Genomic DNA, 13,616 nt, shown 5'->3' on the forward strand with positions numbered 1-13,616 from the left:
CTCAGTAATAATAGAATAGTAAACACTGAAGACCACCAGGTCACCCAAGATAAGAAGCCAGCTCAGCAATAGTAGACTAGTAAACACTGAATATATATTAGATAAGTGGAATATATCAAGATTAACAGTATATAAATAGTGGTCATCTTTTCTCCTTGGTGTGCTAACTTTGTGGCTTTGCCACGTAGCACCCATTTGCACAAATATAAAATAAACAAATACATCAGCTCTGTGTGTGATTGGCTTACTGCACGCCAGGTGATGAACCCTGATTTTTGGTACAACATATGCACTAAGTAAGAAGTTAAAATTATGTCACCAGAAGTAGCAACATCCTCCTAAATACTGCTTTATGAAATAGAAGACTTAAGAATAGAGAAGAACTTTAAGAAATAAAAGCATGTAGAATTTGTAAAAAGGTTAGACAAATAATACTTTAAAAACCCTGACCTTGAATTATAAAATACAGTAGTGTTACACTCAAAGCATGTATTAGAATGACTCATAAAAAAGTGTACTCTGCACCTTGCATTTTTCTGTTTGCATTGTTACATTAAGATCAAGGCACAGTTTTATAGTTTTGGTTTGTTTTTTTATATAAAGAAAAGGATACAAAAATACACTACTGAAAAGGCAAATATGAAAAATAAGATTAAATCTGGTATACTCAAATGTCCATTGTCAGGTGTCTTCTGGGCATAGACCAGAAATTAGTATAACATTGTCCACTCCAATTTCTCCAGTTTTTCCCTTCCCACGTTCTGATTCAAAAGTGACCTGTCACAAAAAAAGACATGTATTAGCAGGGAAAATATAGATTATCCAAACATTTAGCAACTCTTAATGTTAATTAATTATGAGTCTGTATCTGAGGAATATTTTTCGCAATACAGGACTTAATTACTTAAATCCTTGCCGTTTTTAGAGCTTCCATGTATTATTGGAACTATATTTAAAATCCTCTGTGCAGATTTACAATACCAAATGGATTACTTTAATAAGATTATTTATTTTCATTGTACAAAGAAAATGCAAATTGAGTGAAATCCTCTTATAATAATGTAGTTTTATCACAGTATGCAATGTTAATGCACTTCATTTATTGAAGACATTGCAACTGTTCATTTTCAATCTATTTGGATCCTCGGGTTTTTTGTGTATATACTATATATATTTACTCTCATGTGTATTCAGTGTAGTATGTATACAATATAGAGAGAGGAGGTTCATTTTTATTAATAGAATGCCTGGGGTTTTATTTTATAGCCTGTTTCTGATTTATGTGAGGGCTTTTCTATGTCATTCCAGCTATGCGAAGGACCTTGAAAGGGCTCGCATTTCCTTTATACTCACAGTAATCAATTATACAGTAGAAGCCTTTGCACAGCACTGAAAACATTCAGTCACATAAATGGAAAGCAGGCCCCAGAATTTCAAGGAGAAACTTTCTTAAGTCCTGAGTGAGACAGTTTTCAGGCATACACCAGTGCACAGTATTCCCTGTTGGTTCGTATGTCCTGCTTCTGAGGTGATTGCCCACCCTTAATTATACATGATGTCTCCTTTTGCTCTAATGGTTTAGCTTAGTGTGGTTTGAGAGCATCCTCTTCTATGAAAGAGAAATTTTCATTTTTCCAGGCATGTGTGTATGCTTCTGTTGCATGAGATGTTAAGGAGAGATTTTGGTAACTTGTATTAATTTACGATGTGATGCAGTTTTTTTACAAAATGACAGAATTACTGGCATCAGTGTTCTAATCAACTGTGGTAATTCAGTTCTGAAATTACAACCAGGTGATAACTTCTGTGCCTCCTAAAATGTGGGCTTCTGTTTCCCATTTCAGATAAGCCTTTCAGTTGCTGATGCCTGTAAAACAGTTGGTGGAACACTTGAGGATTAAGACATTAAACTGTTGTGTTGATTATGGCAATTGGCTTATAAATTCTGTTATACTTACACTGTTAGTTGTCTCAGCTCCCTGAAATATCTCTATTTTTCCAGTTCTCCACCTTTCATCTTTTCCTGTGTTCTGCTCCCAGACAGGAGCAGTTTTTTTGTTTGCCAGGAACACTCGAAGTTTCCCCACTTTCTCACCAGCAAGCCGGTAACTGAAAGTCAAGCAGTAGCTACTCTTTGGTTTCAGGTCAGTTAGAAGAAGTTTTAGACGCCCCATATCCTTCTTGTGCCCCACAAAAGCTGGAACTGCCATGTAGTACCCATCACCTTGTAACAAAAAAAAAAAAAAAAAAAAAAGAAAAAAAAAGCTGTTTTAATGGATTTGTGTTATTTATGAGCAAATTGAATACATCTCTGCTAAGAAGATAAGGGGAAGCTAGTTTGCTTGAGTAATTTAAACTCAGACTGGAGAAAAGCAGCAGGGAGTGTACTTTGCAAGGAACAAGCTTGTACAGTTGAAAGTCAGATCAGTTTACAGAGGAGATGAGTTCATATTTCACTGATAATTACAGTCATTCTTCCTCGCACTATCTTTCTAAGGCAACACCATCTGTTTTTCAAATGCAACAGCCTGAAACATGCTGCTGTGCCTCTGTGGTCAGATAATTTCAGTACTTGAGCTAGCTCAATACTCTCTCCACTGTCCTCTGTGAACTGATAGCTTATTCCCCAAGTCCTGTAGGACCAATGAAGTGACAGACACACACACAAAGTGACAAAGGAATAAGACATCTGAGCCCATAAATAAAGTCATAATCAGCAGATGTTAGTTCAGGGAGACAGAGTAAGGCCAGGATAAGGTCTTCCTGGAAGTGACAGTACAGAGAAGGGATTTTGGGAATCATGTGGAGCAGGATAGAAAGGATTAGTGAAGAAAGACTGGGATGGAAGGACTGTGAGGGAAGAGGGAGAGAATGTACATGTAGGAACTGGAGCAAGTGGCCTGCATGATCTGTAGGATCTGCTGGCCCCTACTGCAGCAACTTCTGCAACATTTCCTGGGTCACAGGGGAAGAGACATCCTTTCGAACAAATTCTTCCAGCCGCACCCATGGAGCAGTCACATATTGCACCCGTGGAGCTCTCTCAGGTTCAAGCAGGCCTCCTCTTGGTGCCTGGTCAGGTATTGGTTGTTCTTGAATAGCACCTTGCCCTTGGCTCACTCTGAGGAATGCTGTCACTAGTTTGTCTTGCAGAGTTTAAGACTTCTGAGCAGTTATCCCAGTGATCTAAGCCACGTGAGTGACTACATTGCCACATCCATCTAAATTACAGATGTGTGATTGAATGACTTACCAATCTTGGAGAGACACAACATGTAGCTGATAAGGTTTCCATTGCCTTGTACCTTGAAATTATGAACAGCTATGTTCTAATAATTTTTCTTATATTTTGATCAATTTGTATTGAAATATCTTGCTGGCTACCAGCTGCCACTGCATGTTTCAAAGAAACAATATCCACTCCCAGTATCCTCCGCCTCCTTTCATCTTTTATAAAAATAACACACTGATTGAAAAGCTAATTTTTGATTCTGATTCTGATTCCCCTCCCTCCTGCATTTTTTTGAGGGGGTGAGCCATCACATCAAAGCTTAGGTAGAGGACAGATATTTAAATACCTCTATCACGATCAGCAGGATTCCAGTCAAAGTCATCATCAGCATCTTGTTTCCAGTCACAGACTCCTCGACTGAAGCTGCAATCCACTGAAAAAAAATTGTCAAAGAGGTAAGAGAAACACTATATCATGGATACTGTTAAAATGATTTGCTCATTATTCACACCACTATTAATGTAGAGGTAATTCTAAAATTATCTATAATCTGAGTTCACATAGTCTTGACCTAGATTAAATTGCAAAAAAAGTGAAACATTAGAATTCATGTAGTAATCCTTTCTTTAGCTCACAGGAAAGTCTGTTGTGTCTTTTTATTGCCAATCTCCCATCTGCACATGAGTTTATATGCTATGACTGCTGTATACTGAGTGTCTGTTGATCCTCAAGTATAGCTGCAGGTGTTAGTTTTGAACTCCAGTGTCAGAAATGGTTTGGGATCTGGCAACTTTAGAGCTCTCCTCTCCATTTGTTACACTGATGTAGTTGTAATCAGCTGAGATCAGCTCCAGTTCTATCCACTGAGAGAAGCTGGCCTCCCATGAGCAGAATTCCTTATGTCAGCACTTGATACTCCTACTACATGGAGCTGGGAATAGCCCAAATCAGTTTATCTTTAGAGGGTTCTGAAGGATGAACCGAAAAAGATTGTCACCCATAGCACATCACAGCCTTTGTGACTCTGCAGATGAAAAGCATTACATACACAAAGAAACACTCTGCAATGCAAGCATGACAGATCAGATTAAGAGTAATATGTCAGCCATCTGAGTCTCCTCAGAAAGATACATCTTTCTTGTTCTATTAATGTATTTTATCATGAGACAAAGACATTGTACATGGCATTTAGAGAGCTCTGCTGTATAAACTGACTATTTCTGAGTATTTAAATAGGAAAAAATGTCAACCAGAACATCTCTTTGGTTTGTTTAAGATTTGGAAGTATTTGTGGATTGTTTTTGGGTGAAACCCTCCTTGCCCTAAAAATAACCTCAGCTACAGCCAATCCCAGCACTTCGGCCCCTACCCACTCACTGGTGCCTCCCCAGGAGTTTGCTACTGCCCTGTAAATGCATCAGCTCAATAAGATCTCTCAGTCCCTCCTTATGGATCCTGGGTTTTTTCCATGGTTCTCAAAAGCAGGTCCTTATCATCAGCTTCATGATTCTGTCCATCACAGGGGAAACGGTTTCCCGCCAGGAAAGAGAGGGAGAGTGCCCTTTGATCATACAGTCATTAGGGTTGGAAAAGACCTCCAAGGTCATCAAGTCCAACCTTCAAATGAGCATGACCATATCAACTGGACCATAGCACCAAATGCCACATGGAGTCATTTCTTGAACACTTCCAGGGAGGGTGACTCCACCAACTCCCTGGGCAGCCTGACAACCCTTTTGGTGAAGAAATTCTTTATTCCTTTATGCTCTACTTTGACCAGAACTACACTGCAGTGTCTGTTATGGCTCCCAACAGGCAGTGAAGTTTTCTGCTTCAAGTGCATGAAGCCATTTCCTAGGGCACAGCAGAAGCTTAAATTGTGTATATAAACAGACAGGTCTTAGACCTTCTATGCTCCCCTGACTGATTTTGTAATGATTTTTTAATGTGAAAAAGAACATATCTTACTGTGATATCCACGAGACTTACTGATGAATAGGGAACTATCACAAATTCATAGCCAGGCTGTGTAAGATTCAGGGTAAATATTTATTCAGTCTTGTGCAGGGGAAACTCCTACTGACTTCTGACAGAGGACCAGGAGTAAAACCAAGATATGGCAGACAGACATTGGCATATTATTGTGTGCCATGGAACATATTCTCATTTTTTACACAATTGAAATTCTTTTATTTTTTTATGACTATGAAATTATTCAAGTGAAATTCAATTACAAGTCAAGTTCCAGTGTGGGGGAACTTTCTATACATGGCTTATAAACAATTCTGTTTGGAAAAGGACACAAACCCAGCTTCTCACATGGGAACTGGCAGAAAGGTTTAGCCAGATACTGTCTCTAACATGTTCACCAAATCTTTGGTTTGTGTTAAAGGCTTTTAAACTCATTCTGACTTGGCTGATATAGGTTGTCATGAAAACATACAATACGCAAGAAACTAAATACTGCAGAAAAAAAATAATCTACCTTCTTGCTCTGGTCTTGACACTGGAACTTTCCTCTGTGCCAGGTGAGGACTAAAGGCAGCTGCTTCTTTCACCTTTGGAACTAGGGAAAACAACTTGTCAAGTTCTGAGTCATCATGGGAACAGAAAATGGAACTTTATTTCTTTATACCAGATGCCATCATTTATTTAAATAAGTCAGTGTATGTATTTTCCACTCTACTACCAAACTCCCTAACCCCAGTTAGAAACTAACTCTGAATTTTAAAACTTAAATACCTGATCAGCTGTTGGGAAGGAAGGCTGTGGTGACTGCCCTTCCTCTTCCTCACCCTCCCTGCTACAGCTGATAAGCACAGATTGATGTTTTGATAACCAGACCCTGTGGAAAGCCCTGAACAAGTTATTTTTTAAAAATTGGTAGATGTGTCTTGTGCCAAACTGGAAGAGTCAGTACAGCCAATGAATGTTTGGTGCATTCTCCAAGGCACTGGCCTGAAGGAGGTACTTACTCAAGAAGCATTATTTTTCAGCAACAGCATCAAAGACCAAGGGAAAACCTCTCCTGTCTGGTGAGGTACAAAGTTATAGAAGCTTACATACTCTTGTTTATGCTGAATAACACTCTGAAACACTGTAAATATTTTAAAGTTTGTGATTAAGCTTCTCTTGTACTATTTTAAGTGATTAATAGAGAAGTGCACTCACTAAAAATAACGGCAGTCTCAACTTCTTTTTGCATATCCTATGTAAGTAAATAATCCCACACGAGAGAAAAGGAAGATCTGCTTTCACTGGTAGAGGATTCTATCCTTTGCAAACACATAAGCAGATGATACCTATGATATATTCATGCACACTTCTGAAAAAAGGAGGAGGTTAAATGTGTCATTTCAGAGGAGGAATGAGGGAAGATCCTCTGGATTACTGCCTACAGAAGGTGTTAGTGGAAAGTCCAAAAGACTGAAGTTCACTTTTCACCCACACCCTGTGGGCCTCTGTGCTAAGAAAAGATCAAACTGCTTCAACAGTGCCAGATAATAGAAGCTATGGAAATTACTTTTCCCTCCTCAGCATTGTATCATATATGCAAATGCCAAGTATTTTAAAAGTCATTACTTTCACATGCATGCACATTTGTTCAGAGGGGAGTTGTTTTCCCATGAGTTCAGCTGAACTAGTGCTTTCCATCTAAATACTCCAACATACAGTTGTAAACACATACTCAATTTTGAGAATATACTTGGAACCCATTGCAATCCAGAGCCTCCTAGCACCATAAAGGCTATACCATCTACTTAATCTTTCTTCTCCTTCAAAACTGTCAAAAATTGCTTTGTGTACACCAGTGAAATCACACTCTAACAAAGAAGCCCTGGAGGTATTTCCAGAGGTGCTGAATTGAGCTGAGAAAGGAGACTCATGCAGTCTTATGAGCTTTCTGATGAATTGCCAGGAGCGTGTCCTCTCTTGTTGTCCTTGCAGCCTTCCCCTCACCCAGACCATTACTTAAATCACTTGGATAATATTCTTACTTAAGGCAAGGATTAATATAGCATTCTCCAATTAATATATGTCTACATATACACATTTAGGAATAGGCACATGGAGATTAGGTGTTAAGTTTACTGTCATGCCATAAACTTGGCCTCATACTTATTGAAAGAGACTCAGGCTGTGAAAATCCTTGCCAAAATGAAGAGAGCTATTAAAATATGATCAGTTCTGGAAAAAGTGATTTAACAGAAGACAACAGCTGCCAGTATGATTTATAGGTGAAGTTATTGAATTACACTTGAATTCACTTGAGGGATATACATCCAGGTGTAGCTATGTGCTATCAAGCGAAGAACTGTCATGCACAGAAAAAGAGTCCAGTTTTGTATCCAAATCTATTTTTGTTTTCAGTCAGGCATGACAGTCAAGTTTTCCACTTACTGAAAGATATCAGCTGCTTATTGTGAGAAACTGTAAGTTTCAGCTAAGAGAAAGGCTTCCAAGAAACCTTACTGCTTGGAAAGTGTCTACATTTTACATCAAACCATCATCACACATAGCCAGGATACAAAGTTTACTCCCTCATAAGTAGTAGGCAGGAGTCAGGATTACTCTTTTTAGCTCTTCTGCTGTCAAGTGGTCTTGTAGAAAGGTAGGCCTCATCCCATGTTCCCTAAGAACATACTCTCACCAATGAAAGTGCACATAGTCCCGCTTTAGGCACAGCAGAGTCCGTCCTTCTTTCTGCACTGCTGATGCCCTCCCATCTACTTACCTGCAACACTAGCTGCTGTGAAATCTCTACATATAAACCCCTTCGTATGTTGGTGCACACATTCTTAACCATTGATGTCATCATGATACTCTTACCAGGTAAGATGGGTTGATCTTCAGAGCAGGAATTAGTGGCAATACCCATGTAACACACTACCATGAAATTCTACAGGAATTGTGTCTGTGAATGTCTGTGACAAGCTGAGTATAAATAAATTGGAGATTTTCTGGTCCTGAAAACAGCCACCTCATTGCTGACACAGGTTCTTGCATCTGCAGGAAATTCAGCGTTGCTACCTGCAACATATATTTGAGTATTGCCCTTGTTCTTAGGAGGGAGAATCTCTTCGAACCATGTCAGGTGGAGTTTGTCAAGTGTATTATATATCAGGAAGTGCAGCAGAGAAGGAGACTTTCTGCTCAGTAGAAAGCCCCAGCCAGGTCTACCTGGCTGAAGGTACTTCCCTAAAAAATGGTAAGACTTGCATAAAAAACTCTGGAACTACTGAAACTGTTTGCAATCATGGAAACACTTCTTAGCAAATAACCTAAGAAAATGAGAGAGTAGGGCTGAAAAGAAGCATTGAGACATTATTCTAGTGTAAACATGACTGAAGAGAGTGCCACAAAGGGGATTTAGAAACAAATTTATACATGAAATTAGAATTCCATTTTAAAAACACCAGACTTACAGGGAGCACTGCACATACTGAAATAAATAAGGTTTGAAGGCCACCTCCCCTGTTTGAGGACCTTAATATAGTGAAGTAAAGAAAGAGACTGCCACTAGAAGATGTAGAAAAAGAGACAGTTAGATTCAAGCACATCCTTTTATACAGTGCACAGCAGTGCCCTCCTAGAAATGCAGGCAGATACCAGTTCACTCTCCCTCTCAAACAGAATTGTTAGCACTGATCTGCCAGTTGTGCCAACTTGGAGCACAAAAGTTCTTTGGTGTTGGCTTGCATCTGGCTTGCTTGTGTGAGCTCAGGGCTGTAGAGAAAAGTGCCACATAGATAGAACTTCAAGTCAGTCTGTAAGTCAAATAAGGGCCAGTGAAATCACAAGAGCAATAGGAAGTTTCAGGAGCACATCTGGAAAAGCAGTGCTTGGAGTAAACTACAACATTTAAAGGTTCAAAGTAAAGAAAAAAAAAAAAAACAACCAAAAAAACCCCAAACCAAAATTGAACCCCGTACCACAATGAGCAGAAGCTCAGTAGAACAGGTCTGTGGAGCACTTTTTTATGGACAACCCTCAGAAAACAGTACAAAAGCACTGTTAAGCATCTGGTAAGTGACTGATGCTAAAGCAGGTTTCTGAAAAGACTGATAGATTTTCCTTTCTGTGGACTTGGTTTCACCTCTCTGCTTTGCCAAGTGCTGTATATAAAGTTACTTATAGTGCATTTGAAAATGGTATTTTAATCTGAAAAAATATGGCTTTGTTTATAGCCTGGAAGTAATTTTCTATTTGCCTGCAGTAATGCATGTGCTATCCTTAAAGCTTTGATCCCTTTTTTTTTTTTACCCCATTATTGTGACTGTAATTTTTTATAAAGCATCTGTGGCATCACATTGAACTCTTACTGAGGCAGCTATACTGGGAGAGCAGATATATAGCAGAATATAAGCACCCATGTATTTAAGTGTGCTAGTTGTGGGCAATGTGGTATATTTTTATTTCTTGTTACTACTGTTTGATTTTTCTTTCGCCTGGAAAATGCTGGTGTCTGGTTTTGCCTAGGTAGTCTAGTTAGTCTAATGTAAAAATAACACACTGAATTTGGGAAAAGTAACTAACTCTTGGTAATTCTAACACATACGATCTAAAGTGCCTGAAACTGCAGCATGTGGGAACTCTCACAAAAATGGTACTTGCTGTGTTTCTAACACTGTTCTCTAATGTTCAAAGCTCATTAAAAACAAATAAACAAAACAAAACCAAAACAAAGAAAAAAACCAACCCTCTAAACAAAAAATTGAAAACAAACAAACCCCCACACACAAACAAACAAACAAAAACAAAAGAGAAAACCAGAGTGGGCACTGTAAAAAAATCAAGCAGACTGTAAGAAGTAGTAAATTTAAGACTCACTTCCTATATATACAGTGTATCACTATGTCAGACTCAAAGGAATATACCATATCTGTGCTACCACGTCCTGCTCTGAAAGAATTACATTTGCCAGATGTCCGACATCTATAGCTCTGGACTGAGCTGTGGTCTGAGCACTGTAGCTCACAGAGTGGTGTAATTATCAGAAAAGAATAAGATTAAGAACAGGCATCATGATTAACTGAGAGAGAGCTTTTGTTCAAAATTAAGAACCCCAAAATCATAGGGAAACAGTGCACTTTTAGTATTGCCAAATAAACCAGAACCCAAAACCTCTCGGTGTTACCAAAGTAAATGTCTCTGTAATAACATGGCAGGTTACATGATACTACAGGAGTTTCAAGCATGATATGAGTTTCATAAACTGATAAAGTAGGGAATATAGAATTTAGTTGCAGTTGGCAATACCATTCCAGATTACCAATGGTACCCGAAAAGCACTGAAATGTTAGAAGCTGTCAGAATTAAGGTTGTGCTTAATTAAGTGTACACTTAATCAAGTGTAGCTTGAGTGTAGCATCTCTACAATCATTGCTTGTACAACCAAGTACTTTGGTCCAACTCTCTGTGTCTTCTTCCGTGTGCAGAAAGGACATTTCTCACAGAGTAAGGAGCTTTCCAGTACTTTGGTTTACTCTAATTTTCTATATATCTGCAAATTTTGCAATCCATAGGACATATTTATTTAACTATTTACTATTAAGAATTAATAATAAAAATAATATGGATAAATTATTAGTCTATTGAAAATAAATATTCCTATTTATTAAACTGCACCTTTCACAACAAGACAGATCCTTCCTTCACACTGAACAAGGTAAAGATCCCATGGAATATAGTAATTTGAAGTCATTACAGACTGTATCATAAGATAAAAAGATAAGGAAAAATTTTCATGAATGTCCTTAATTTTTATATTTCTTAAATGCTGGGGGCTTCGCTGTGCTATCTTTAACTATTGTAGTTTGTTTTTTTAAGTAGTGATTAGCAATTTTGATGAAGGTTCAGTATTTTGATAGCTGGCCTACTTTAATAATTTCCATCTCTGTAAAATAATTTCTTTATTTCCCTACAGTATTTTTCTGTGACTCCCTATATACTTATTATGTAGTAAAACTACATGATAAAATAATAGGTCAATTTAAAAATAAAAATTAAGATCTCTGAAAAGTGCGACCTATCTATTTTTCCTAATTAACTATTCCTCCTGGAAGACAAAGAATACCTATATTAATAATACAAGAGGCAGATGCTGTGTGAATACTTGAGAGGATTATATGGAGGAACTTAATTTTCCTCCATATAGGTAGTAAAGGAATCTGCTGAATAGACACCAGCAAAGAAGGGAAAAAACATGATGTACAAATTTCCGAGCTGTAAATTTGAGCTAACGATGTAGTCCAAAGGATCATTCAATATCATTAAAAATTAAAGTGGTTTTGAAGCCAAATGTTCAAGCAATTAAGTGCCTAAGTCATGACTGAATTTTTATTAATAACAAGGATCAATTATAGCACATGGAAATTTAAAAGGAAAGGAAACACAGTTAATAAGCTATCTATCTTGAAATGAAAATGCAAATGCCACAATGCCTGAAGCCCTAGAATCCCAGTTGGCATCAAACAAGAAATTCATAAATAATACAGAGTTCACATACTTAATGAAACTACATCTTGGACATACTTGCAATCTCTATGTCACAGAGCACACTGACTTTCTGCCAGTATCCCCTGGCAAAATAAAATCTCTTTAGCATGGCTTTAAACTGAAAGAGGGTAGGTTTAGAGTAGATATTAGGAAGAAATTCTTAACTGTGAGGGTGGTGAGACACTAGAAAAGGTTGCCTAGAGAAGTTCTGGATGGGCCATTCCTGGAAGTGTTCAAGGCCAGGTTGGATGGGGTTTTGAACATGGTCTAACAGGTGGCCCTGCCTGTGGCAGGGGGATTGTAACTAGACCATTCTATGATTCTATGATTAATTTTCTACAAGTAAATTCTGCTAAAGTGTCTATGATGTTTTGTGATGGTTTTGTTAGTGTTTATATATTTTTATATTGAAGCCAGATTTTTTTAAAAACAAATAAACTTACAAAAGACATCTCCTCTCAGGCTTCGCTCATCATCGATTTGATTCTCAAAATCTGCCTTCTCCTCTTCATCAGACTCTTCTGCTTCATCTTCTGTAGTAGCTTCAATTTCTTTCTCTTCCTCACTGTAACTCCCACCAAGATCAGTACCACCTTCATAGTCCAATAACTGCAAGTGGGTCTTAGAAGGCGGTGTCACAGCTGCTTCTGGGATCGCATTCTTGATTTTTTCATGCTTTTTCACACTATTTTTATGTGCAAGAAGTTTCTTAATTGTGTCCTTAGCTGTTCCAGGGATTCTTGTAATTTCCTTCACTGACTTTTCAGGGATAACTAGAACCGAGAAGAAAATAGTAAATATCCATCTAAGGAACCATCCAGCAATGACAGCATTTTTAAATGGGACCATGGTGTCCTTTACAATGTCTAGAGACATACAGCTAAATTCTCTACTATGAGATATAAGTTCAGCTCTGCACAGAACCAAACACACATGCTCGTGTTCAGCTCTCTTTCTGAGTTACAGTGAAAAAAACCAAAGTGATCCTCTGTCATGAGTGCTTTGGACTCCTGTGTAACACAGGCCATGCCACCCCTTACATTAATTATTTTTACACTGAAGCTTAGGTAAACGAAAAAAAGAAAAATAAATCCTACTTCAACTTGTGAACTACTGAAAATTTTATGTGCAGCTGAGATTTCCTGCACAACTGTCAGCCTACTAGTAATGAGCAATTTTCTTAGCTATCTTTTGTGAACTTTTCTGGCCTACTTTTCCTTCCATGACAGGCTGAAATCCACTGAAATGGAGCATATTTTGAGAAGACATGCATCAAGCTGCTCCATCATATTTCATTTAGCTCTAAGGGCTATTTAGATGTAAGGGGTAAACCCCAAAATTCAGAGAGGCATCCAGGAATGCCAAATTATTATCATCCTGCAATTCCAAGATGGAGTAGAACATAAATGCAAAATTTCCTCAGATTTTTACTATTTTATGATTCCTCTTGGCCATGAAATACTCTAGGTTATCCTTTTGATAATCTGGTATTATCCTTTTAATTATTCTTTAATCCTGGTATTATCATTTTGGGTAATACTAACTATCTTTTTGAATAACCATTCTTATAGTATCTTGCAGCTTTGGATCCTGCTTAAAAACACAAGGGCTGCCAGAGGTGAAAACTAAAGAGTAGGATAAAGGTCAATCAAGATTCTTCAAATCTGCAAAACAAAAGAAAATTCTGAATTTGGAGTTTTACCTATTATGAAGTATAATGAAGTCAATATAGTCTATATTCAGGCACAAACTTCAAAACATTAATTGGTAAGAGGACATTTTTACATTCACATGGCAACTCTGATTTTCTAATCATGCTTTCCTTGTCAATGTATTGAGTTTCAGGACACAAGCCATTTATTTCTTTTAGAATTCAATTTTTTTC

The 13,616-nt window shown here is 37.8% G+C and overlaps 1 protein-coding gene across 2 annotated transcripts in view; it reads right to left on the reverse strand.

The window, feature by feature from the left end:
• Nucleotides 1-291: 291 nt before the first annotated feature.
• EGFL6 (EGF like domain multiple 6) overlaps nt 292-13,616 on the reverse strand; it is a 33,619-nt gene continuing 20,294 nt past the window's right edge. Inside the window, exons 8-12 of one of the 2 annotated variants that reach the window (XM_027638729.1) lie at nt 12,175-12,504; nt 5,718-5,798; nt 3,579-3,665; nt 1,959-2,224; nt 292-777 (exon numbers count right to left, since the gene is read on the reverse strand). In XM_027638729.1, coding sequence (XP_027494530.1) covers nt 682-777; nt 1,959-2,224; nt 3,579-3,665; nt 5,718-5,798; nt 12,175-12,504 — 860 coding nt within the window. In that variant the 3' untranslated portion in view covers nt 292-681. The remainder of the gene's footprint in view (nt 778-1,958; nt 2,225-3,578; nt 3,666-5,717; nt 5,799-12,174; nt 12,505-13,616) is intronic. The other variant, XM_027638738.1, reaches the window with a different exon arrangement.

The sequence above is a fragment of the Corapipo altera genome, unplaced genomic scaffold, assembly GCF_003945725.1.
Source record: "Corapipo altera isolate COAL_440 unplaced genomic scaffold, ASM394572v1 0, whole genome shotgun sequence".
Lineage (NCBI taxonomy): Eukaryota > Metazoa > Chordata > Aves > Passeriformes > Pipridae > Corapipo > Corapipo altera.